Source organism: Xiphophorus maculatus, chromosome 6 (assembly GCF_002775205.1).
Source record: "Xiphophorus maculatus strain JP 163 A chromosome 6, X_maculatus-5.0-male, whole genome shotgun sequence".
Lineage (NCBI taxonomy): Eukaryota > Metazoa > Chordata > Actinopteri > Cyprinodontiformes > Poeciliidae > Xiphophorus > Xiphophorus maculatus.
Window position 1 is genome coordinate 4,374,483 of NC_036448.1, and position 27,848 is coordinate 4,402,330.

Consider the following 27,848-nt stretch of genomic DNA (forward strand, 5'->3'; position numbering starts at 1 on the left):
CATTTGTCAAATAGTATTAGTTCTACTTGTAGTTTTAGTTTCTTCATATTTTGGTTCATTTTTAGGTGCAAAAATGAACCAAATTATGTACCAAAAAGGTCAACGTACTGTACTCTGAAGATTAAATCCAACTGACTCCGGCGTACTCTTAACTTTTGCAGACGAGTGCCGTAATTTGCCGACAGCTGACATAAAGTTTTTGAAGAAAGCTAGGAAAAAAGGTCAAGAAATAAATTCATAAGTTATAGTTTTCTCCCATCAATTATCATTTTTATTTATTTTAGTTAACAAAAATTGTTTTCTCAATTTCAGTTTTTGTTACTTTGTTTTAAGTTAACCAAGATGACCTTGCTGGGATAACAATAATAACTCTAGTTTTGGAGATGGTCTGTATCATTTATAACTCTAAACCAGCCTTTCTTTTATTAATAATAATAATAATAATAATTCATTTTATTTGTAGGCGCCGTTCCTGACACTGAAGGTCACCTTACATAACTTAACATAAAAACAAACACAAAATTGAAATACATAGTAAAGATTAAGTACAAGATTTAAAAAGAAATTGCACTCAAAGACTGTGAGCTACTTGAAACAGATGGGTTTTGAGTTTGGACTCTTTTATCACATCACATTAAGAGATTCACCTATATGTCATTGCTCATATTAGTGCATAACAATCACATGAGTTGCAAATAATCAAACATCGACGACTTGGGACAACATGGATAGTGAGTTCCTTTAAATCAAGGCTAAAACCCCCAGCTGTTTAGAGTTGTTTTTGAACGTTAATACATGGAATATTGAGCAACATACCTTATGATTTTAATGATGGCGGCACTCCACAAAATGTAATGTTTGTTACTGGTATGATGTTTATAGGACTTCCTATTTGTGTGTTTTTATGATATAAAACACTTTCAACTTCTTTACCTTCCCTAAACAATGACCTGAATAATTTTTTGATAAATGATTTACAGATTTATATATATATATACTTTTTCCCCAAATCAACACCAGTAATAATAATAATAATGACAAATCACCACCTTTTTACTAGCAAATAAAAAAGTAGTGATTAATAATTTATTATTATTGTTATTATTGTTATTATTATTATTTCTGGACAAAATCAGTTTTTCCACAGGAAAAAAAGACTTAAGTCGTTGTTTTTGGAAAGTGACAATATGGAGTCGTAGTTGGAAAGCCTCCATGCAAACTCGAACCGACCCGGTTCTGCGGAACGGGCCCCGGTTCAGGACCCTCGGGGGCTCGTGGAGTTCCGTTCATTTGTTCCCTGAAATGCCACTAGATGTCACACAAACAAGCCGTGAGCTGCGGCTGGCCGTGAAAGGGAAACCCTCCTTCCGTCTCATCTAAACCCCGAACCGCTCCGGTCGTAGTTCTGAAATGTGATCGCGTCCAAAACTGGGCCGACGTTTTTTGTTTGTTTGTTTGCTTTTTTTTTTTTTTTTTTCAATTCCCACCTACTACAAGGAGTAAAAAAAAAAAAAATTAAAAAATCATTTGTTGATAACCCTTGCGTCATCGGCTCGACCGGCGGGCAGCGGCGGAGACCACTGCGTCTCTGTCGTGCGTCAGAGCAACACCGGACTAAAAACGAAAAAAGAAAAAAAAAACGGGTCAATAAGTGCACTCACCGAACCGGCGATTAGGGCATTAATTGAGCTCCCGCAGCCAATCAATCGGTCGCAACCCGCGCGTGGACCCCCTCCGTCCCCCTCCACCTCCACCTCCACCACCACCGGAGTGACGCGTCTCGCGGATGAGAGAGTGTGAGGCGGCGGCGGTGTTCGGCGGGGAGGAGAGGAGAGGAGATGCGCATATCTGCAGGTTCTCTAGCGCGGTCGTAAAACGAGATCCGGAGCCATGCCCGGAGTGACCAAGTACAATTTAGTGGATGACGCGCTCGATCTGAGGGTCCCCATGCACAACGAGGAGGTGTTTAATCATGGGGTCTGCTTCGAGGCAAAGGTAGGGACCCTCTGAAACAGAGAGGGATGTTTTTTTTTTTAAAGGATTTAAGCTCTGAGGATGATCTGACAGATATGGCTGTTGTCACTTCTTCGTGTCCATCACTTTATTTTCTTGTTGATACGTTTATTGCAATCCAGACCTTATTTTAACCAGGTTTGATCATCTCTCCACTAACTGGATAATATTGATCCACTTTAAGATTGAAGATAGATTTATTGTTTCTGATACACTAAATGCAACACATTCTGTTTTCTGGAGTTTTTGCTCCCATTTTTTTGTGAGTTTTACTTGTTTCGTGGCGATGTTGCTGCTTCAGCTGCCCTTTTTTTATGCATATAAAAATGAAATTTGTTTAAAGCAGCTCTTTAAATTTCATTGCATGTCGTAGACTATTGTCACCTTCCTAAGATAATGGCATAAGTCTTTTTTTGTTGTTGTTGCCAAAAGGGATTTTTTAGGGGGCAAAAAAAATCAACGCCTCATGTTCTGCCAGAAGATGATTTAGGCTAAATAAATAAATAGAAAATAAAAAATCATGTTGGCAAAAAATGTCTTGGGCCATTATGTTTTAGGAAGATGACAATATTAAGTTTGACATATTTAAAATGAGCCAACAGTGTCACCTACAGTTCCAGAAGTTTACATAACCTCAACGGCATAAGTGACTCGTGACTCCAGAGTGGAACGATATCACAACATTTAATAACCAGACCGAGGTCTGAAGTTAATGAACCTTTTCTCTAATCTACGGAGTGCTGGAGGTTTCTTCGGGGGGCAGGTGGGGTCCATACGAGCGGAAAATCATAATGATCATAATTAACAGAAATAAAGGCCTGAGAACATCAGTCTGCGCCTAATTAGGTAATTGCTTAAGTTCGTCAAGTTCAGGGGAAGCCACACACTTGGAGCTGCCGTCGACATGATTTTAGCATAATTCTGGGTTACAAATATGAGTTCTTGTAAGAATTTCAATGGATTGGTTTACTGTAAACCTGGCTTCTGAGAGCAGTCTGTGTATTTTCAGTAACTTTACGGTCGTTGTAGAAAATTAATGGCAGCTTGTAGGGGCGCGCCGATTAACTCAGTCCTCATATCTTTCATTTTGGATGATGTTCTGATACTTGCAAAAAAAAAAAAAACAATTTTGTTTGGCCCCTGAAGTCAAAAAAGGTTAAAAATTTGGCCAACAAACCTGAAAACAATTGTTGACCCCAAAATTGTTGAAATTGTTTTTTGTTTTTTTGTGTGTGTTTCACCTTTTGTGTTTGGACACCACTGATCCAACGGTGTGACTGAATTCTGCAGCTCCCCAAATGAACAATCCAAACGGCTTCTGGAGAAATGTTTAGTGATCAGACGAGTAAACGTTAATTAGACTGTGAGCTGGAGGAATGAAGGTACGAATCTTTAACCCCCAAAACACTGTACCAACTGTTGAGCATGGTGGTGACAGCATCATGCTGAGGGTCTGTGTCGTTTGAATTGCGTAAATTGGATGGCATAATTAACTCCAAATTCTTCAGCTTCTTGCCAAATCGACAGCAGGGCGGATGATGTTTTGGCAGGGCTGAGTAAATCCAACGGGAGTAATCACAATCATAAATCAGAGCTGGATTTGGATTGGGTCATGTTTTGGGAAGGGGCCAGACCACAACGCAATTCTGAATTTGTAGCCTGTTTGAAAGTCAAATCTGTCAGGAAATCTTTCTATCCTTCTGTTCAAATATCCAGAATTACACCAGAAGCTTCATGATGGCAGTAAAAGGCATAAGCTTACTAAAGACCATTCAACCAAATGGTAAATGTATCTTTACAGTCGAGGTTGTATAAAAAGATTGTGGTGTGCTTTAAACTCTAATTTGCGCAACTAATAATTGCTTTGAAATTTCATTGAAGACTTTTACTATCCAATCATACCAGCTCCAAAAAGGAAAGCTGAAACAATAAACCAAAACTGTTATTCCTGATGCTGATGAGTGAATGTAAACTTTTGACCTGGACAACAAATTCAGGCTGTCTTCCCTTCCCTTCTGGGAAAGGACGATTATTACATGAAAATTAGTTTGAAATAGGGCTGTACCTATTATTTTAGTGATTGATTAATTGATTATTCTGACAATTAATCGATTAATCGGATTTTTTTTTTTTTTTTTACCACATCCTATGGATTTTCCATCTGAGCACTTAACGATTTTTTCTAAAACTTTTGAATACTGTTTTAGTAAAAAAAAAATGCAAATAAACAAATAAAATCCTTTTCTAAATTAAAACATAAACATTTTATTGCCTAAACTGCATTATCATGGCATTCATTTGTGAATTTGAACCAGTTGAATGTATTTTTAAAGAAATGCCACTTGGGAGGTTTTGAATAAAACATATTTACAAAAAAAGGTTTTTGACATCCAAAATGTATATAGATTTATTTTTTTTATTTTTACAGTTTTGACATAGTCACTGCTCTGAATCTGTTGTGGGTTTTTCCAACAAATTACATTTTTTTTGACTCTGTATTCTTCAGCTAACAACTAATCGATTACTCGGTTAGTTGACATTTACTTCAATATTGGATCGAACCAATTAATTGTTTCAAGCCTAGTGTGAGATGAACCTAACCGACTCAAACAACCTGCCGAAACCCAAAGCAATCCTTTGAACTCTTGTCTTGCAGTACATCGGCAGCTTGGAGGTGGGTCGCCCCGGCAGCCGGATGGAGATAGTCGCCGCGATGAGGCGAATCAGAGTAAGAACATGTGACTTCATTGAAACAGACGCTATATTTAAACCTGGCGACAATAGCCCCTCTGAATCTTTAACAAATTGTCAGTCACTCATGCTGTCGCACCGAACGCATCTCCATCCTGTCTGTCTTTGGAAGCGACCGCGCCACGTCGTCTTCACCCTCAGATCGCCCCTCCTCCTCCTGTCGGCGCATGGCACACACCGGTCAGGTTCGGCGCCTTGTCACTAGCAGTTTCAATCCTGCTATGAAATACGGGGAACGAAAGAAGGAGGGGGGAAAAGAAGAAATTTCCTCTGAACATTCTCCTGCTCAAGACGAGGCCGCCCAAACACGAAGCACTGCAGTGGCACACAGCAGCACAGAGTGCAGAGGATTTGGCTGCTTTGCTTGTCAGCTGTTAGATCTAATCTAACAACAGAGTTGCTGTGTCAGCCTGAGGTCAGCCTCGTCCCCACTGACACCCGGGGAAAAACTTAATCCTGATCCCTCGCCATCAGCTCCTCGTAATGGCCATTTTAGTCTCCTCGCGAAGATTTACTGTAGCAACGGCGTACACTTTTTAGGAGACATTATTAACACCGTGCTGAAGATTTGAGTGCGGTCGCTCAAATAATAATAAAGGAAGCTACACATTGCTCAGCACAATCCAAATACTGAAGAGCTTTTTGGCTCAACATGGATTTTTCCATCTGTGTTGGAAATGAACAAAGTTTAATTAAATACTTGGATTTTGTGCCTTTTTTTATCAAAAGGCAAACAAAAGAAAAATGTTTCTCGATGCTGTGACACAATTAATCAAATGTGGCTGACGGAGAAAAAAAAGGAAGACATAATAACTGCATTTCTATTACAAATGCACTTAGTTGATAGTTTTCTAATGCCGAAAAAAAAAACCACAATATTGTAACCGCAGTATTTCAATTTCATTAGAAATACAAATCATGTATGTGTTAAAATCACATGTGAATAAGTTTGTTCACATAAGTCATTAAAAAATGTGGCGCGCCATGATCCTCTTACTGCTTCCTGTCGCCTTCTTTGTCTTTTCTACCAGTAGTAAAATCATAGTAACGTCCTCAATGCTAAAAATGTGAATCAGTAGAATAATACTTTGTACCAGTCTCATGGTTGAATAACTTAAATAACAGATCATCAACAATAAATATGCTGAGCTCGTGTGTTTATTCAGTCAATCAATCAATCAAATTTTATTTGCAAAGCACATTTCAGCAGAAGGCATGTCAAAGCGCCTTTGCATCATAACAAACACAAAAACACAAAGCGATGCAAAAATAGAATCAACAATCAAAACATGACATTAAGTCAAGTGCCATCATTACATTCGTAATTGATTATGTTTCAAATTCAGCTCTGTTGCTAATTTTGTCGATATATAATTTTTGTCTAAAATGCAATGAATTCATCCCCTCAAGAAAGTTGAAATGTTGTGATCACAGCTACTAATGCAAATTCAGCCACCAATTTTGCGCTGACTTGCAATTTTCACCAATCGTCAAAAATTAGTCGCGCAGTTTTTGACGACTGAATCAGTCCGACCAATCATCTTAACGTTTTTCTGTATCGCCTTCTTGTCTGACCAATCACTGCAACTCAGCTTCTGTGTGTACAGTTCATGTTAACTTGAATGAAAAATATGGAACTCTTAGTTTGCACTTTGACAACTCCTCCAGACATGACTGTGTTTATATTGGTGTAAACCCATTCTACTGCAAAAAACAAACCTTAAAAATTTGCAACTTTGACCACAGCTTTTTAAAAGGAGTGCCTTAAAATCAGTCATTTTTGGCAGCAACAGTCACAAAAAAAAAAATCATCACAATTTCCTGGAGGGAGTGTTCATTGCGATTAATTACAGACACTGCAATTAACTCAACTGCAAAAGGTTTTTAGGAGTCCCACCTTTAGATAACTTAAATTTTGCCTGTGGAAGAAGCATCTATTGGCTGTGATTCTGTTAAACTGTTATTATACTGACTACTCAAAACATGAGGCGTCCTTAGAACCCTCGCCGGGGGTTTATACACGAGACTCGGGGTAAGCTGCCTCAACCTGTGGCAGGAGGAACCGTGTGAGTTGGTCTCAGGCTGATGTGCGTGAAAACGCAAACACTCCCTGTGTTCCACTTCATCTCCCCCTGACAGCACTGTGTTGCAAGATGGATGGTCCTCTTGGCCCAGTTTATGGGAGATAACAGACACGTCCACAGACACACACACACACACACATTAAGAGATCCGTGTCCTTCACCTGAATATATAAAGCCCAGGAAGCGTGTTGAAACTCCCACACAGCTACATGATGGATTAACTGGACGAGAGCACATGTCAGGAACACGGGTCGCAGTCTCATAGACGGAGCGCTTTGAGTTTTCCTTTTTTCTCTAAGGCAGAGATAGATTCTGCCAAAGGTGCTGCAAGAAACTGTTTCTTGTTTTACGATGATGATGTTTTATTAAAAGCACATAATAACCATGCGCTGGTTCTGTTGGACCTCACAGTGTCCTTTGGCACAGTGGATCATTCCGATCTTTTGTCCCGATCGAACCACTATGTCGGTATCTCTATCTCATCACTAAAATCTTTCACCTTCTCTCTGAAAAGAAGAACCGTCTCCGTTATGATTACCATTTTGACTCTTTTAGAGCTCCACTTTGATGTGAGGTCCCACAAGGCTCCATTCTTGGCCCTCTTTTGTTTTCATGTTTCACACGCTGTGTTAACTTGGTACCGGTTCTCCACGCATCCGCAAGCGATGGACAGCAAAGCCGCTGCTCTTAGCCCAATGGGAGTTAATACTAGCTATAGAAATCAATCTAATGGTACTTTGGAGTTGTTGAGTTCAAGTTGTGCTAAAGGGAGTTAGCCTATCAGCAAAGCTATTCAAACCAAAAATAGCATCTCAATGCTAGAGATGTTGCAGTTAGCACAGAAATCCACAACGCTAATGTCAATGTCGACAGTCCACATTTCTAAAAGAAGTGTTTTTTTCTAAGAAGTTCCATGAATAATCTGGGGTTCCTGAAACACATTTTTTCCTCCTATCTGAGTGACAGAAAAGTTTCCGTTATGATGTTGACTCTTCTAGTGCTCCTCTTTGACATGGTGTTCCACAAGGCTCCATGCTTGTCCCTCTTTTGTTTTCATTTTACAAGATCTGCTTTCACACAGCCCTAGATCTCCTTCCTCTGCTATGCAGATGACCTACTGATCTACTCGTCCCAGAAGCCTGGTTGCAGTAATGCTCTCCGTTTTTACTGGATTGCATTACTTGCTGTCCAACACTGGTTGGGCCAGAAGTTTTTGTTTTCAACCAAAACATTGAATGTATTTTATTTGGTGGCAACGTAACTACAGATTAAAAGTGCTTTCACTTTTAATTGTAAAGAACATTTAGGGGTAATATTTGATAAAGATTTTAAAATCAATTTGACCCAGTAGTCAGGACAAGCTTCTTTCAGCTGCGTCTCTTTGCCAAGGTTGAGCCTTTTTGAACTTTTTCATTATTTGTGATCGTTTTAGGTGTTATGATTTTACTGTTATGAGCTTCGGTCTCCTAATTTGAATGTACACATGTTGCGATGCCACCACCTTAAAGTTCAGAGGATTTTATTCAAATGTTGTGTGACAGTGCAACACAAAGTCACATATTGTGAAGCGGAAAGGATTTCTGTCGTTTTTATGTTTTACAGAAATGAATCTGAAAAAAATAGTGAATTCAAACCCTGTTTTTTTTTTAAAAAAAAATGATATAATTATATTTAAATCCAAGAGTATTGATGTCATTCAATCTGACTAGGACTGAGCTGAGTTTGTAAATGTGCAGAGCTGGTGGAGCCATGTCTTAAAAATCTTACGATGTATTTGTACAAGTATTGAATACAAGTATATATATATATATATATATATATATATATATATATATATATATATATATATATATATATATATATATATATATATATACACACATGCCACATTGTGTTGGTCTATGAGATATAGTCATATGAAAATACACTTAGGTTTGTGGCTGCAACATGACATGACGCTTGCAAAGCCTCCCAAGGCCCGACTCGGAGTTGTTATTTTTACTAACATGAAAGCAGCAATAACAGAGAATATCTGAGTTTTTCATGCAGAGACGAGGAGGATTTGTTTGCCCTCTGATTTCATAGAACTTCCTCTGATCAGTTAATCATCTGAAGTTGGACTTTTAGTTTTTGAAGCTTGACGCGTTTTTTTTTTTGTTTTTTTCCCCCCACTAATCTTATTGGATTTTTTTTATTTTACCCAAAAGCATTGATATTTGGAGCCAGAGCCTGCAGTGAAAGCTCAGTATGCAGCATTAATCATGCAGAGGGATGAAAGTGTCCCACACACGTCTGGCTCCCTCTGGCGAGCCAGCCTTTAAAACCTTAAGCGTCTACCAGAAACAGAAACTGACAGTTCCTCCATGTTTACTCTATCTCTCATATGGAGAAGATAAAAATAGTCCCGCAGCAGGGTGGTCCCTTCTCGCTTTCATTTAGTTTGTCTAGTGAGATTCATCGAAGCAGTGATATCCAGCCCACAAAGTTAAAACGAATGTTTTCCTTCCGTTACAGTACGAATTCAAGCTGAAGAACATAAAGAAAAAGAAGGTCAACATACTCGTGTCCACCGACTGTGTCAAAGTGATCCTACGCAAAAAGAAGAAGGTAAGACCGGCGGAAGAGAGTCCATCCGTTTTCCATGAACTGATTTCAACTCTTTATTGACTGTATGCAGGATTTCCCCCAGAAAACCCGCTAGGCCCCGTGGTGGGGCCACTAGGTCAGTCCACCAGCAGCCCAGTGCGTTTTTGTCTTGAAAATATATTAAAGGGGCAGTGTTACATATTTTCCAAATACAAAGAGCCTTTTCATACCACAGTAAGGTAACTCAGTTACCTTCAGTTGTTTTAAAAATGCTATATATCAAACTTGAATGAAATTTGACTTTGTAATTTAATGCCTTGAAATTGGGCCTCTGCCCCTTTAAAAACTCCAGATTTTTTCACTGTTGCACTGAGAAGCAGCTCCTATAATGGGCTCAGCGGATGCGCAGTTCCACCGGGTGCTAATTCCTGCTGGCTAGTCTGAAGGAGCTGAATGGGCAAGTGTCAGGGGAGGACTGCTCTGTGGAGTTTGGAAGCTTGGAAACTGCAGCTCTGAGGAGGAGCTGCAACTTGAATGTGGCGCTAGGGCCACCCAGGGGTTTTGCACAGCTGAATGGTTGCCATGGGAGGTTAAATGATTTCTCAAACATGCAGGAAACAATCAAGGCAACACTCCAGGTTCGTTTTTGATGAGGGAATAACATTATAATATGAAGTAAACCTCAAAAAAGTCGACACTGCTCCTTTAGAGTTACAACAATTCAGAGGTGCACAAGCATGCACCTCTGAATTTGGAAATAGTAGCATGTGAAGCCAACAGGTTGGTACCGGGATGGCGCCCAGTTCAACTATAAACCTATCTTAATCTGTGTTTACTGTTACTGGTGTTTAAAAAAAACATTTAAAATAAACAAACGATGCCTAACCTAGTGGGGGGGCAAGTAAAGCCAGGTGGCCCGCCAGGCTTATAACACACTGTGGGAAACCCTGTGTATTGTGTCAATGATCTGTTTTTTTGTTGTTGTTGTTGTTGCTACAGAGAAAAGGCTGGTCATGGGATGAAAGCTCCATTTTGGTGACACAAGACCCCATCTACAGGTGTGACGAGGAAGATCCCTAATCAGCCCGAGTCAAGGATGCTAACGAAGCCCCGCTGACCTGATATCTTGTGTTGCCTTCAGGATCTTCTACGTCTCGCACGACGCTCAAGACTTGAAGATATTCAGTTACATCGCCAGAGACGGACAGAGCAACGTTTTCCGCTGCAATGTGTTCAAGTCTAAGAGGAAGGTGAGTGGAACCCTCAGCAGCTGAAGACTCTGAATATTCTACCTTAGTGTCGACGAGACTCTCTTACTGAATCAGCTTGAGTCTGGTGAGGTCTGTTGGATAATGCGTTTCATGAGGCTGGAATTAAGTTCAATGAAGAGATTATAAATTCAAGTCGGGGGTCCCAGCCCTCTTCAGCAAGTCTGACCCTTTAAATCAAGGCAAAATTTAGAGTCGCCTTGGACGAATAACGTCTTTATCCCAATGTTATACGATGAATGTTTCTGATGGTGTATGTGAAAATGTCATCTTTCTTCTTTTACTTCTTTCTCTTTTTGTATGTTTTCATCATCTGTTGCTAAAATGTGCTACACAACTAAACTTGCATTGACTTGAACAGTGCACATGTGGCAGTCCAAACTCCTCAGTCAGCTTTCTACAGTTCTCGGCATTAATTTCTCACCACAAATGCTGGGAAATATCCAACGTAGATTAACGTGGCTAAAAAGAAACAACTTCAACTTTCGTATTGCCAAAGATGAAGATCCACTTAGCTTTGAGAAGCTACAGGTAAGTGTAGCTAGCTTCTTGCTTTTAGCTTCCTGTAGTGTTCAACCTGAGCTGATCTTTGTTTTAAATAAATGTGTACAAATGAGGACACTCATGCCAATCTAAATTTACTAATGGTTCCATTAACCAAATTTTGAAAAAATTAAATAAAATTCTGATTTACTTTTTTTTTTTTTAAAGAAAACACTTCTTACTCGTCGTTAGCGCCTAGCATCAACTTGTACTGTACCGTATGCAAACAGAAGCGCAGATTCAGTGATACTTTAGAAGTTTTTGAGACAAGCTGTGATGATTTTATGTCACTTTTTGTTTTGTGATGTTCCTAGACGATTTGGAGATAAAAGTGTCTGCTTAAATTGCAAACTTTTGAAAATGCACGTACATCAAGATGAACCTTAAATTGCAGGAATTCATTCAAGGCACGTAATGTTCATAAACCAGGTCCAAGCAGGACCTTAGTGAAGATTTTACCTGAGGGCTTATGATCATGCTGTGCAGAATTCCTCCACAACAATGTGAGAGACTAGCAAAGCGCCTCATATTTGATTCCTATTTGCCTCATATTTCATAATGCTTCCTAAAACTGACTTATCTAAACATTCTCCCATCTGTGGAGATTTGAGACGTGAAACAAAAACAACATTTGCAGATTTACCTTGAAGCACCAAGAGGCTCTCTGCCTCTCTCCCTCTTGATGGAAACAATATAAAAATGCCGCATGCTCAGACATTCTGTTGCACGTATGTCCGTTCCTATGGCAACCAAGGTTGCAGCTCAAGCAATTATCACAGACTAACAAATTGAAATAGAGTAAATCTTGACAGGATAATTGGTTATTCATTTCACGCTGGACTTTTTCCATTGTTTCGGCAAACGCGACGTAACAATATGAGGCTAACTTGATCTCAGATACTTTGTCACAAACGGGCTCCAGATGTTCTCTCAGAGCGAAGTTAGACGCTTAGAGGACAACTCGGCTGGCGAGCTGCTCCCACTGCAGTCTTTATCTGAAGGCAGTGCTGCTTGGAGCCACTATAAGTTTTTTTTCTTCTCATATTGATTTTTTTTCTGTCCTCCTCCACTTGTCCTCCACTTTATGCATTCCATTCACCCTGGTGCTTCTGTCTCCTTGATGCGGCTGACTTCTCCTTTCAAGTTGCTGCTGATGCCACGTCCTGATAAAGCTGCCTCCATTCCTTTACTTGAGTTTTGTCCCAGTGGCTCAGGCAGCTTCTGTGGCTTATTTTCACCCTGGCTGCTGGATCCTGTGTGACCAGCTGTGCTGTTTCTAACAACCACACGGCGCCCGCCTACTCCTGACCACACTGGGGGAGAGCGGAGGCGGCTCTTTGGACTTGATAGTTTATGGTCGTCGCAGATGTTCCTATCATTTTTGTGAGAATGAAAACTTTCCTCGTAATGCAAAATTTAATCTGGCCCTAGTTACTTGTCTTTTCTGTATGTGTTTTAGAGCTGCTATATTCCTAATATAGCATTGCATATTGTAAAGTTACACAGGCTGAGGTGAGGTAGTACTCACCTCAGCCTGCTGGATACTTGAAGTTGAAAGTGTGAATATTATTTTCATACTTGAAGCTGAAAGTAATATTAGTCAGCTTACTTTCTGACTAATATTATAGATGCATTGATATAAAAATTTGGACTAATGTCAGTAATATTTCTAATATAATGGTTTATTATATTTACTATATTACAGTGGCCCAAAATGGTAAAAAAAAAAAAAAAGAAGATAATGCTACGATAGAAGTCATAATAAACTTGCTAGCATAACTTCCATAGTTTTGTTGTAGCTATGGAATTGTGTTGCTTTTTGGTGTTTGTGGCTTTTGTTTTTGTCTTGTGTCTTCTGCTTTTTGGGGTCCCTGAACAACTTCCTGCCTTTTCGGCACCATGAAACATGACCACACAGTTGACATTTCTTCCTTATTCTAGTTAAAACCCATGCAATCCTGTGCTGCATCACTTTCAAATGCCCAAACAAATAACACAAAGCCAACTCTGTCCCCTCTCTATCCTGAAACCCATTCACAAATGGCAACAGAATGAAAGTATCATTGGTAGATAACATCAGCCCAGTTTCACTCATGTGACCAAAATGGAAATGTTAGAAATGACTAACGCTGGCTAATATCTATGTTATTGCCAATGTAGCATGTCCTAATTAATCTAGCTAATGCTACTTATAATTCCTAATTATTTGACCTTACAGCACTGAAATGTCATTCCCAAAATGGTCAATTTAATTGTCCATAAATATGGAAAAAATTTAATAAAAGATTATTTAGCCCATCCCGAGCACTGACATCCACAGCCTTGATCCCAGTAAACATGCACTATTCAGAAGAGGAACACATCAATAGCAGCACACATCATTCAAAGCCATAACAGAGATTAGAGTTCCACTAAAACCCTTTTCATTTTCTCACATTCAGCTCTTTGTAGCAGATGTCTTTCAATACACCAGCGGTCTTTACATGAAAGGAAACGGGGTTACAGCAGAAATGCACAATGACATGTTTGTGATCATTATAGTTCATCATCATTATCACTTTCTCACTTGTACATAAAAAAAACCCCATCTTGATAAAGCTGCATTAGTGTTTCAGCTCACTGAAGTCTAATTGGTTTGCTGTGTTTCTTGTGAACCATTTTCTCTTGTTTTGATTAATTAGCACCTGACAGTTAGCATCTTCATTTGCTGTTCTTGAGTTACCTCAAGGGAAGCGATGTAGCTGGTTTGTTGGGTAATACGGAGTGCTTGAGCAGCCAGCGCCTCGTTTTCTCTAGACAGTTCTGTAGAGAGTTGCTTAGATTTGAACCACCAGATGTTTGGTTGTTGATTTCATGTAAACATCTGAATCTTTGCAGATGGTTATTCATCTGAAGTTTTCTTTGCTTTTGCACAAAACCATGTGTTGGAACCACAACATTCCACCTTTTTTTTATATATATATTTATCCGATGGTGTATGTTCAGTCAAAGCTCAATACATTTCAATCTGGAGAGACTCAGATGGAGAAAGACAGCGATTAAAAGGGTTTATCGACATGCATGAATTAAAGTCCTTTGGCGCTCGGGGCCCCGGCTAGACATCGAGCTGTGAATTGCAGTAAGCTCAGATGAGCATCCCCGATGCTGATTAGGGAATGTCATCCCCCGGGGTCCGTACACTAGTGGTGAAGGTTGGTGAAGGATGGGTGTCTGAAGATCCAGGATAATGGAGGTGCAGAAGGGGCGGAGGTGGGTTGAGCGCAGCTGGAAAGTGGAAGATGCCATGGATGGAGGTCCTTTTCAGGGGGAGCTTGGTTGGTTATTGACCGTGACGTGGCTTGGTCCGGCGTTGATAGGTCGATGGCGATGAACGTGTCGCACCGATTGGATGATGCAGATTAGGCTAGAGAGTTTTCCAGTTTGAATTTACGCCACGGCTTCATTTGCAACCATCATTTCCTGCAATTAAGATTTAGTGATTATCTCCACCAGCTTTAATTCAGAAAATGTAATTCCTGCAAGTCTCAAAGGTTAACACGCTTTCATCTAAATCATTCAATTAAATTTTTTTTTTTTGCTGGCCCTGGCATGTTTTCTTCCTGGTATTTTTGCTTAATCTGCTTTCCCCAAATCACTAGCTGCGTCTCCATTACAAATGTGAGCAAAACTTGGTCAATGTAATATGTCGGAGAAATACAATGTCAAAATTTGGTGTTTATATTAAGAAATTCAGTTAAAATCACACGAGCAAGTTTGTTCACGCGATAAAAACCACTTCTTGTCGTCTTCTTTGTGGTTTGTGCCAGTGACGACATCCTGTTGATCAAGTGACTCATGTAATGCGAAAAAAAGTGCTGTTTGCTGTTTTGTGAAAATAAACCAGTTTCGATGCGGCAAAAAAAAGAGAAAAGAAAAGAAAACACGTTTCACCTTTTCAAAAAAGCTGCATAATTTCCCTCCCCACTTTGCAATTCTGAACTACTTGCTCTTGCTCTGTAACTGTAACATGGTGAAATATGTCAAAGTTCAAAGGTTACGAGCACTTTTGGGGGGCAGAGTACGGGAACGTTCAACCCGTCGTAACAAAAAAGCAAAGCAGAGTCATGTTGTTTTCTACATATCTGAAAGAGTGCGAGCCGAGGCAGTTTTTCCTCCAAAGACGGAGCATCAGCGAGGTTCACTCCCATCCCTTCACCATGGATACGGCGCCGACGGCGACTTAGTGAGGCTGAATGCTAATTGCTCTGGTGGGAAGAGGAAAAAGAAAAGGGGCCGCCGTTGTTGCTCGGCACTTCAAGACATTTTCACCAGCGCCAAGCGAAACGCCCACCCCATTGTCGCGGATGCAGTCAGTGGTGCCTTCTCTCCTCTCGTTCCCCGGGTCCGTGAAGCCTTATCTTTGTGCCACAGACCAAGCATGTGTGCTGAGTAGGAGGAGATGGATCAGCTGATTTAGAGGAGATTTGATGTGTTTTCATCACGGCGCGCCGTGGCACACAAAGCTTTTAGATGTCAAAATCATCAACGCAGCCCTTTTGTGTTTGACTTCTGTTCTGTCGACTTTGCGCATCTGAAGCTAAAATTCAGCCCTCTGATCTGTGAATGACACGGCACCCTAATCAATTTCCTCGCACCGTTTCTGGGGTTTTTTTTGCCGAAATTTGTTTTCCGTTGCGTTTGATTAAACCTCTTTCAGGCTCGAGCTACCTTGACATATCGACTGAGTGGTTTCAGGCGCGAGGATCCTCCAGGGGCACGGGAGCAATGAATTTATTTTTGACACGGCTCCTGCCAGCTCCCAAGATTGAAAACATCACCTTGAGTGAGACTGAGGAAGGACGTGGCGGACAGCCTATCATTCTGCCCGATTTAGAAGCCTGTCTCTGGTGCACATTTTGGAGCTTTTTGGGGGAGAAAAAAACAACTGAAATTGACTGTGGAAGTCCTGGTGTCTCAAACCAGTCAGCACTGATGCTCAGGTTAGAAAACAGTTATATCAGAGGAGAAGCAGTATTTATGTGGATATTAACTCTTTGGGATCAAATATGTTACACACAGTGGCCTTAAAGGGGCAGTATTATGTATTTTCCATTCACATAGCGCACAATCAAATAACTATGCTAAGTTCTGTTCTTATAAAAATGCTGTATATATCAAATATGACATCAAAGAAATGTGACTTTGTAATTTTATGCCATGAAATTGGTCCTCTGTCTCACCAAAGGCTCGTGATCTGTCTGAAACTCCACTTTCAGGAAGTCATCACAACGTAGCTCCTCTATTAATCCTTTAACATCTTCACCAGCACTATAATTGAGAAGCAGCTCCTACAATGAGCTCTGCAGATGCTCAGTTTTATCAGGTGTTTGCTAATTGCTTACTGGCTAGTCTGAAGGAGCTGACTGGGAGAGTTGTGGGGGAGGGCCGAACACAAGGACTTGGAAATCTTCCTCGAAACCTCCAGAAAGGGAGAAAACAAAGGAGAAACCATAGCAACAAACAACATATGCATATATAATATTTTACACTATCCATCCATCCATCCATCCATTTTCTTACATCCTTGTCCCTTAGAGGCGTCAGGAGGTGCTGGTGCCTATCTCCAGCTAACGTTCCGGGCGAGAGGCGGGGTCATCCTGGACAGGTCGCCAGTCTGTCGCAGTATTTTACACTAGTAAAAGTTAAAAGAAGATGTACTGTATATAGTGGGCAGCCATGTCCCAGAAGAGTGCAGCCTGAAAACATTTGATTCTTAAAACACCTGAGTGGGGTTGTACATTTGTGTGTGGAAACGTCTGGTTAAAGAAAACGTTTGACTTGAGGAACTAGAAGCCACTCATGGGGTAAATTTGGATGGATCACTGAGTCTCCAATAATAACACATTTCTTCTCCCGTGTCGGAGTGCCTTTGGTAAATAATGTTTGAAAAGACCTTGTCTTCAGTGTTTGTCCTTCTGTTGCAATTTTCTCCTCAATTTGCGTCTTTCTTTCCAGTTTCATTGTCTATTTTTTTTCTCCATCACCTGAGCACAAACGGTCACACTCCGTCTCCTCCGGCAGCCCATTTCCTCGCCTGCTGCGTGGCCTAATTATACGTCTCCTTCATAATGTGCTCTTCATCCCGCTGCCTCTCTCTGCCCTTACTACTCACACACCCTTCCTCTGTGTCCTCCCACTCAGTCTCAGGCCATGAGGATCGTGCGGACCGTGGGTCAGGCATTCGATGTGTGTCACCAGCTGACCCTGCAGCAGAAAAGCGAGGATCAGGAGGACGAAGAGGGGAGGGTGGAGGAGCTGGAGGCAGCACCAGGTTATTCTCACCTACACACCAACCCGCTCGCAACTACAAAACACCTCCCTTCACTTTGCTCTCCTCCCAAATGTCAGGCTTTTGCTCAAGAAGAAACTAATTTGTGACAATTCTGGAAAAATATGTCATCACCCTCCAGCGCTGTCAGTTTTTTTCCCTCTTTTTTTTTTCCTTCAAAATGAAAGACGCCGATTGTTTTATATGAGTCAGCCAGGCCCATAGATCAAAGATCCACCATGTGTGGACTCCTGCCGGCTCGGCGCCCACTGATGCGGCAGCTGTCGCCGCCTCGAGACGCGGCACGAGCGCCACGCGAAGCTCTCTCCTGACGCATGTCGTTCTCTCCGCAGCGAAGAAGAGGCTCCTGCTGTCAGAGGAGACGGACCTCGAAGGCACCACGGAGGAGAGCATCGAGTGCGTCTCCTCGTCAGACCCGGAGAAGAACAAAAAGGACGAGGCCCTGGGAGCCGATGCCAAGGTGAGGTGCGGCTCGCTCACGTCGGCCTTGATCAATTCGGGTTTTCTCACACAGCGCCCGGATGTTTTCGCACCCCATTAAAATCAGCTTTATTTATCCCAAAGGGAAGTGACGTTAAAGTTGTAACTCATATGAATTCAAGGTTTTTCCGCAGAGTTATCATAAATGGTGACAGCTGTTCCAGGAAAGATCTCCTGTAGCAGTCTGTATTACAGTAAATTTGAAGAAGCCTCCGACTGAAGACACTCTTGTTCTATAACAGTTCGCTTGTTCGCAGTTCGCAAATTTTCTTGGTTTTATGTAGAATCCTTCTTTGCACCATCATCTCATAGGCTTCACAGAACCAACATTCTTTATCAGATTGTTGAGCCTCTTTAAGTCCCCGGTTCTGTTGCTGCTACCCCAGCCTTCATTTTCTCGGCTCAGAATCTAAAGTCCTTGTTCAGAGATAACCTGTAAAGAAAAAGACTGTGAGAAAGCGGTCGCGGGAAGCTGAAGAAGAACTACAGGGTTGTTTTGAGGCTACAGATCGGATTGCTCTTTGCCAACCTCGACAGATGTTTCATTCGACAAGGTTTAAACATACAATTTTCCCCCAACTTTGCTAGTACTCGACTATGATTTTATGTCACGGTCCAAAATAAAGCAGCTTATAACCGCAAGGTCCAAGGAAAAGCATATTAACAGAGTATACAAATATTTGTATGACTCTCCTTTACTCTGACACCCCTAAATGAAATTCAGAGAAGAATTCAGAATTCATGTGATTAGCAAATTGTGTCTCCCCGTGTAGCTGCAGTGCTGTCTTTTAAAAAACATCAAAACTAAAACAGTCCATTTGTGCAGAAAAATCCATGAAATTATTAAAAACTTCATATTCACATTTTTATATATGAGATATACTGTAGATGCCACTGTATACATGACAGACAAAGAACAAAGGTGGAATAATGAAAATACTTTATAATTCCGTACTGCTTGTTGTACATGCACAAAAAAGCAACAACAAAAAATCCCCCCCCCCACAAAAATGATCAGCACATAAACTAAATTACTCAGAGCAGTCAGTAAAGTAATCATTTTTAAACTTGTTTGACTAAGCAAACTGTATTTTTGCTCCTTTGATCATATTTCTACCAGTACTACAAGAAAAACAAACTAGAAAGATCTAAAAAGGTACAAATACTTCGCTCATTACTAATCCCTGAATCAAACGAACGCAGGCTGAAGGTTTCGCCTCGTAAAGCGTCTATGAAGCTGGTAAACAGCTCCGAGGGATTCACGGCGCGTCGAGCGAGCAGACTTTTGATTCTTGTTTGTGGAGGAACGCTCCACTAGGTCTCTTCAATATTGATGGGATGACGTGGTTTATTGATGAGACCACTGCGTGCTCCCGCTGAGGACAAGCCGCTGCCTGTTCCCCGATTTTTGACTGCCGCTCGGCGGGTCTCCGAGGCGCCGGCCGCTTTATCGCTATAGTGGGAGAAAACCGGTGCTGCCCTGGCAGCGAGTGAAAGGGTTTAAGTAGAAATGCTTTTACAGTTTACAACAAGGAAGTGAACTTTATTTCTTCTATGTTTATTATTTTGTTTGTTTGTTTGTTTGTTTTTCTGGGTAGATGGGTTCATGTGGTGATAAACTATCGTTTGAAGGTCAGCTTTCTGCCAGATCCCACCATGTTGATCTTAGATTTGAGACTTTATTCATATTCTTTTCACCTGCTTTTCCTACACTTTCTCTGTAGCATAACTGAGGCTTGACAATTGCTTAGATCTTTTTTTTTTAAAATGCATGTTTAAGAAATCATTGAATCTCCCATGGCAACCATTCAGTTGTGCAAAACGCCTGGATGGTCAGAGCTCCGCCTTCGAGAAGAAGCTCCTCCTCAGAGTCGCAGTTTCAAAGTTTCTGCCTCAAGTATCCTCCCCCACTCGGCTCCTTCAGACTAGCCAGCAGCAATTAGCAAATACCTGGTGGAGCTGCTCATCTGCTGAGCTCTTTATAGGAGCTACTTCTCAGTGAAACGCTGGTAATAACATTGTTAAAGGGTTAATAGAGGATTGCGGTTGTGATGACCTCCTGAAGGTGGAGTTCTAGAAAGAGACAGAGAACCAATTTCGAGGCGTTAAATTATAAAGCAAGATTTCTTTTAAGTCATATTTGTATATTATATTTATATTATATATATACCATATTTTTTAACGACACAAGTTAACATTCTTACCTGTTTGTGCTATGAGATGACAATGTGCATGGAAAAATAATAATAATTTTGCCTCTTTAAAGTTTGCGCTGTGAAAGAATTTCTTCTGGTTTTGTTCTTTCGTCACACTTGAAAGTTTCAGATCATCGACCAAATTTTAACACCACACAACGATAAGATTAACATGCGAAAAGCAGTTTTCAAATGATATCAGTTACTAAGGTAAGAGAGTCAGTTTAAATAAAAGGTTACTTTACATAATATATCCTTTTTCAAATTCTTGAAAGCGCATCTAAGAATAAAGTTTAAGAGTTCTGATTAGATATTTGACTTTCACAAAATGCATCTGTCTTTCTAAAAGGTAAAGGCAATCAACAATATCAGCCTCATTAGAACATACTTAATGTTCTTTATCTTCATTTACCGTCAGACAGCCGCTGCATTGATTTAGCCACAGTTTCACCAGGAGTGTTATTTAACCGGCCAAACTCCGAGTAACGGAGCTGCCCGCTGTGCGGTTAATGAGCCGCTGGTGTCGTAATTTGTTCCTCATATATGAGCCTCATAACCCACGGCTCCACTGGCAAATTCACTTCTCAGTCTTTAGCTTTTATTAGAGGCTAACAGCAAGATCTGTTGTTTTGTGATTGTCACACAATAACAGCAGCCTGGTTTTGCCTTGGGTGTTGAATAGAAAACAAGGTTTTCTATTCTTCTGGGGATGAAGGATGAAAGGACAATAAATAGTCAGATAATCTAGTTCCGATATAAACAAGCTAGACAGGACAGGTATTTATTTCCCTGGGAAGTACTGGGATCGATTCTCCACAGCAATAAGTGGCGGTGACTTTAAAGTTGTGGTATCTTCAAATCTGAACATGAGCTCAGCCAGTTGCAATATTTCAAACCAAGCATACATATCCCAAATTCAAGCAAGACAATCACGAGTCCATTTCTCATCAAAAGTAAATACACATTATGCAAATACTTTTAAAGGAGTTCAACAAACACTATCATGCTCAGGCTCTGGACCATCAGACGAGATGTTAGCTTAACATTAATCAGCGGATTTTATGTTTTTATTGCATGAAGATGAAGGCAGCACAGCGTTTCTTTACATCGTCCTCCCTGAGGAGCTCAAACAATCAGATTCTCAGCTTTTAAACCACTTCTGTACATTTGATAAATTTTTTTTGTTATTAAAGTTTTTATTATTTCAGAACATATATGTATATAGCCCCTTCCAGCCCTCCCCAAGCCCTCACAAAACAAAAACCACCAATAAAACAAAGCAAAACAAAACAACCAGGTCAGCACATATCAACTCAATAAAAGTTTCACAAAAAATTGGCATATGCAAATATCCTTGATGTCAGCAGAAACAACCACAGTAAACAGAAGTAGTCACTCGTCAGTATTTTCCAAAACAGCAGTTCATCAAAGGAGTTTACTTGTCCCAGTATTGCAGGGGAGGAAATAGTTCCAGGATTTCTTAAAGTTTTCTACGTCGTTATTTAGCTTGGCCAGCATTTGTTCATATGACACTATTTCCAACATCGACTCCAACCAGCTTTTAACATTCGGAACAGTTTAAAATTTCCATAGTCTGAGGATTATTCTGGCAGCCGTGACCGTCCCCACCTGCACCACGGTGTTTTGGTGTTTTGACATATTAGACGTCACTGTTTGATCCCCCAATAAGCAGAGTCTTGGTAACATGGGTATCCCCACACCTGTCCACTTTCCAGTGTGTTGTAATACTGCTTTCCAGAATGGGGAGATGCATTTACATTCCCATATCGCATGTTTAAAAGTTCCTGATTCCGTGTTGCATTTCCAGCATAGGTTATTGGCAAGCAGGCCCATCCTGCTTGCCAATAACCTATTGGGGTGAAATAAAATCTATGTACGATCTTATAGTGCGTAAATTTCCCTCTCGATTCTTTTTTTTTTTGCTTTTTTGGGGGGGTTTTACCCCTCCAGGGGTTTTTTTGTGGGCTCTAGTGTCCCTTATATGATAGTTGGCTGACAGGAAACGGGGAAGGAGAGGGGGGAAGACATGCGGCAAATGTCGTCGGGTCCGGGAGTCGAACCCGCGACGGCCGCGTCGAGGACTCAAGGCCTCCAAATACGGGTCGCGCTAACCCCTTACGCCACCATGGCACGCCCGCCCTCTCGATTCTTTAATATATTTCCCATTATTTGAAAGTACTTTCAACCATCCTTCATCACTAAAAATGCAGCCAAGGTCCCTCTGCCAGACAATCCCCAGACTTTTACATACATCCTTTTGCAGGGTATTAAATAATTTATAAAAGCCTTGAGCCCATAAATTCCTGTATTGGATTTTTCCTTAATATATGAAATTATCTTTAACAATACAGTCTCTAATTTGTAGACATTTCCAGAAACTATCTTTTTTTTATATTATATGTCAGCATGACATCTGAAAAAGACATAAAAACCTCGTCTGTATACAAATCGTCCACAATACGTATTCCTTTCACAAGCCATTGTTCCCAGTAAACAGTTTTTCTTCCAGTATAGATGGATGGATTAAACCACAATGAAGAGCACAACTGTTTTAAATGTGACATCTTACATATTTTATGCATCTCCTTCCATACTAATTTAGAATGTGCTAATACTGGATTTGTGGGAAGTGATTATCTATTATCCGTTTCACCATGGGAAAGGACATCTATTGATCAGAAAGGGTTCACTAATTCTTCTTCAATATTCATCCAACTCAGCTTTGTTTCTCCCTTTTCAAAAATATTTGGACAACGTAGACATTTCAAATGTGAGATTATAAAGCCTTACATTAGGGAGGGCCACGGCCCCTACGGCCCTGGCAGCACAGCGCTTCTTTACGTCATCCTCCCTGAGGAGATCAAACGATCAGATTCGCAGCTTTTAAACCACTTCTGTACATATTTTTATTCTCACACACCAGCTCTCAAACATCTTCCCATTATTACTCCATAAATGATCGTTGTTAGGTATGCGGCGCTACGGCTACGCCTTCGTTTAAGACCTGCCATACGTGCTGTGCTTTTGGGGGTCTTTCTGCCACCTCAACATTTTGACTAATAATACTGCAAAATCAAAAGTATTTAGCTAACCCAGTGTGCTTTACAGTCATCGGACTATATAATAAATGTTTTTTCTTTTCAGTCAGCTAACAATGAAGCATGCTAGGCTTCAGCAGAACAGTAAGCTCTCCGCTAGCTACGAAGCACACTGGGTTATCTGAACGCTTTTGATTTTACAGTATTATTAGTGAAAAGGTTGAGGCGGGAGAAAAACAAGTACGCAGCAGACGTGATGAGACTGAAACGAAGGTGTAGCGTCAGACTGCTGATGGTTGCATACCTAGCAACCATCAGATATAGAGGAATAATGGGAAGATGTTTGAGAGCTGCTGTATTAGTGGGTGTGTGTGTAAATGGGAGTTTAGAAACGTGAACAGACGTGGGTTAGTTCGAACAAAGCAGACCAAACAGGACAGTCTCATGTTAGTCATTCTCTTAGCAACCGGCCAGCTTTGACAACCTGCTCTCCGATTCCCGTCTTTTTGTGCGTTTGTTTATTTTCCCTTCCTGTGTCGACGTTGCCTTTTCTTTATTAAATCTCTTTAGTGGAAACTACAGAGGGAATTTTAATCCGTTGCCTGACTTGTAAATCAAAGCAGTGATTCATCTTTTACATGAACGCTAAGCAGTTGCAGTCGGACGTCATGTCCCATCAGGATGCTTTTTTGTATTATTATTTTATTTATTTCTGTAAGTTGACCCTTCAGATGATAGCTCTTAAACCTCGCGGCTCTTCCAGTCGTTAATCCAACGTGATGATGGATCAAACTGCTCTCCGTCTCTTCTCCCCTCCTTCGTTTGGGCCTCACAGGGAGCCGTCTTCCCCGCAACATTCCTCGAGGAGTTCTGTGCTTTTTGTTCTCTGCCGCAGCTTGGCTTCATTAGCATGCAGCGTGCTAATGAAATTCAGCCAGTCAGGAAATCATCTTAATAGCTTTTGCATCATCAGGAGCACCATCACTCAGATTTATGTCTCTGAGCGCCGCTGGCGGTTCGATCGGTGCCCAGACCTGCAAACTGAAGACATCTGAATCTGGATGGATGAAGTCCGGGGGGGGGGTCGCGTCTCTTTACACTAATTTTTTTTAGCTTATTTGACAGGGACAATAACCAAACTGAATAAAGCAGCAGTCCCATGTCTGCATCATGGTGATTATAGCATGGGCTAATTTGCAGCCCTTTTATAAACAGCATCTCTAAGGAAGTGGAATGGTAATAAAAGAGTTCAATAATTAACAATAATATTAACAACATAAACAGAGTGATATACATGAAGCAAAGGGATTTAAAACATAAAAAATAAAATGCATTAAGCGTGAATGCAATGCTGTTGTTATTGACACAGCAAGAGTTTGGTTTGTTTTTCCCATTATTTATTCAAAGTTCAGAGAGCGCGTACCGTCCTGCTGTTGACCCCTCGTTACCTTAGTGACATTTTTGGACCGTGGGAGGAAGCCGGAGTACCCAGAGAAAATCCACTTATGCACAGGGAGGACACGTAGTGTGACAATAAATAAAACTGTTGAGTTTTGTGACACCAAATAAAATAATGACTTAATTTAAAGGCGGAGTTTCAGAAAGAGCAGGAGCTTCTTAAAGAGACAGAAGCGCAATTTCAAGGCATTACATTACAAAGTTTCTTTTAAGCACATATGATATATAGCATTTTTTTAACAACTGAAAGGCAACATAGTAACTTGATTGGAACTACGTGGCTGGAAAACGCATAGTACCGTCCCTTTAACATGTCGGGAGGTGAAAGGTTTTATAGTGTTCAGCATATATATTTGTTGAATTCTTCAAATATAATATGTCTAAACCAGGTGCTTTCAATCCATTTAATTTGTTTGTTTATTTAATTATTTATATTCTTCAAACCGGTTTTGAAAAACAAGAAAACAAGTGATCAGTATGACAAGAGAACAAGAACAATTAGCTAGTGTTCTGTTTAAAAAGGAGTAGGAGGAAGTGAAGTCTTATTTAATCTTACCCCTAATCTCAGTTTAATAAAATATACCGACTCAAAAATGATCAGAAATCAGTCATTTAAACCAACTTACGGTATTCATAATGCCTGTTTGATATACTGTGCTGAAGAATCAACAAATAAATTATACTACATGAGCAAAGTGACTACTTTGAGTGAGTAAATGAATCTGAAGCAGTGAGGCATCAGACGGCTCAGTGACATTTAGCGCTGATCTGGTTCTGCTCCGTGTGTTCAGGTGTGTGAGGACTCTCCTCTCCTGCTGAGCTCCCCCGTCATTGAGGCCTCCTCCCTGGCCCAGCCTGCGGCCGAGGCCTCCTGTTCCGCGGAGCACCAGGTCCGGCTGCTCCAGAAGCAGCTCCAGCAGCAAGAGCAGCAGTCGCTGGCAGCTTCCGCACAGGTCACTTCCTGGTTTTTTTGTTGCTGTTTTTTTTTTTTTTTTTTTTTTTTTAAATGTTCCAATTGCGTTTGAGAATAAATCATACTCGGGTAAGGCTGGGGAAAAAAACGAACGCCTCGAACGGAAACTCCATTCTTGTGCTGTTTGCTTCCAAAGCAAAAAGCCACGAAGGGAAAAAAATCCGTTTGTTTTCACCGACTTGTGCTTTGCAGGTCCACGTTCTGCAGGAGCAGCTGTCGGTGGAGATGTGCGCGCGCACCGAGGCCCAGGCCCGAGTCCAGAGACTGCTGCAGCAGAACACCGACCTGCTGCAGCACATCTCCCTGCTGGTCAAGCAGATCCAGGAGCTGGAGCTCAAATCGGCTGGACACTTGACATCTAGTGAGTGAACAAACAGCTTCGCTTCCTTGTTTATTTTGTTAGATTTTTCTATTTTCTCCTCCGCAAAAACTTCAAACCTCTCTTTCCCCTCCTTCCCCTCCTTTCCCTTTTTTTGGTTTGGTTTTCTCGCCCTATCTTCCGGTTATAGCTCCTTTTTATCATCCACCGCTGGCACGCAATTAATTATCCCATGACAGGCCTGTCAGAGAATGCAGTGAGGATCTCTGTTCTCCCCCCACCCCCTCTTTTCCCTGCATCCAGCTAGTGGCGATAAGCTAGCATGAAGTAATTACTTGTGAAGCCCTGTCAGCGCTGACATCATCCCACTCTGTGCAGCTTCTCCTTCTCTGCACAGAAGATTTTTTGGTCTTGTTTTCTGTCTTTTTATGCGAATCCTAAAGTTCCACCTCTTCTTCGCTTCCCACCACTCGGTGCCTCGCAGAAGCATTCATAACTTGGACTTTTTAAAATGTTGTCACATTACCCTCTGTGTATGCCACTGAGATCATTCACATGAAACAAACACACACCAGCAGTGTTTCTCAATTATTTTCTATCATTTTCATTCGCAACAGCAGCTGCGTTTGACATTTCTAAAGTAAATTAGCTTAATGGAAACGCACCAATTTTGAAACGACTCTCATTTTTTGATAAAAATTTTTGCCCTCTAAGATGAGAGTTTTTTTCTTCTTCTTTCTCTATTTAGCTGTATCAAGAACATTGCCATGGAAAAACATTTCGCACCAAACGAGTCACAGGAACTGGATGTTACCACTGGTGCAAACCATGAAGAAGACGCAGAAGACAGGAAGTAGTTGAGGATGATGGGTTTTTTTAATGACTTATTGCGAGAACAAATGTATTCATGTGCGATCTCAATTGTGTTTCTTATTTAATGGAAACACAGCAATTTGTGAGATTGTGTTTTTCCGACATTAGTGGAATATCAATAAAGTTTTGCGACTATTTGTAATGGAAACTGTAAACACAATGACCCAAATTTGTACAGATGAGAGCATCAGTTTAACTCTTCTTCTCTCCTTCATATCATGTCAGTGGGTTCCCAGGACAGTCTTCTGGAGATCACGTTCCGTGCCAAGCCCCCCGATGCTCCCGGTGCATCCATGACTCGTTCCTCATCCGCGGGCCCGTTAGCAGCTCCTTCCCAGCTCCAGATCGCTGACGGCGCCTGGTTCTCAGCCCTCTCCGGGCCCTGTTCCCCGGGTGCCACCGGCGCCGACTCCGACTCCGTCCCCCTGGGGCCGAGCGGCAGCGGGGTCCGACTCGAGTGCTTCCGCTTCTCCTCCCTGGTGTCGGACAGCCTGGCCGGGGGCCGGGACGCTGGAGAGACGCCCAGCGACGAGAGCTCGCTCCTGGGGGAGCAGGTGCTGGGGGCCCTGGAGCTGCTGCGCTTCAGAGAGTCCGGCATCGGGTCGGAGTACGAGTCGAACACGGACGAAAGCGACGACCGCGACAGCTGGGGGCAGGGAGAGGGGGCGGGGGCGGACGGCGCCGCACGGCTCTTCAGCGTGCTGAATTCAGAGAGTCTGCCGGACTGCCTGGGGGACGAGATGGCCGTTTAGCGGTGCGACGACGTCTGGGCGAGGCGAGAGAAACTTATGCACCGCTTCGAAGAAACTGGTGCAGAAACCTACTGAGGTGTCACACAAAACTTATGAGTTGTGAAAAAAAACAAAAACAGAATTCGTCTATGGAGCTAAATTGGGGCCATAACGTTTGTTAAAAAGA

The 27,848-nt window shown here is 41.4% G+C and overlaps 1 protein-coding gene across 1 annotated transcript; it reads left to right on the forward strand.

The window, feature by feature from the left end:
- Positions 1–1,558: 1,558 nt before the first annotated feature.
- Positions 1,559–27,848, forward strand: LOC102223594 (carboxyl-terminal PDZ ligand of neuronal nitric oxide synthase protein-like). The gene is made up of 10 exons (XM_023334934.1): positions 1,559–1,995; positions 4,670–4,741; positions 9,363–9,455; positions 10,434–10,492; positions 10,576–10,684; positions 17,426–17,555; positions 17,906–18,033; positions 25,557–25,718; positions 25,931–26,099; positions 27,156–27,848. The coding sequence occupies exons 1-10, from the start codon at positions 1,891–1,893 to the stop codon at positions 27,680–27,682; spliced, it is 1,554 nt and encodes a 517-aa protein (XP_023190702.1). The 5' UTR covers positions 1,559–1,890; the 3' UTR covers positions 27,683–27,848.

Bases quoted from the DNA above. Each gene is read 5' to 3' on its own strand.
- LOC102223594 (XM_023334934.1), top strand. From the start codon at position 1,891: ATGCCCGGAGTGACCAAGTACAATTTAGTGGATGACGCGCTCGATCTG. The intron at 4,742-9,362 runs GTAAGAACATGT...CTTCCGTTACAG, and splicing joins CCGCGATGAGGCGAATCAGA to TACGAATTCAAGCTGAAGAA. The intron at 26,100-27,155 runs GTGAGTGAACAA...ATATCATGTCAG, and splicing joins GGCTGGACACTTGACATCTA to TGGGTTCCCAGGACAGTCTT.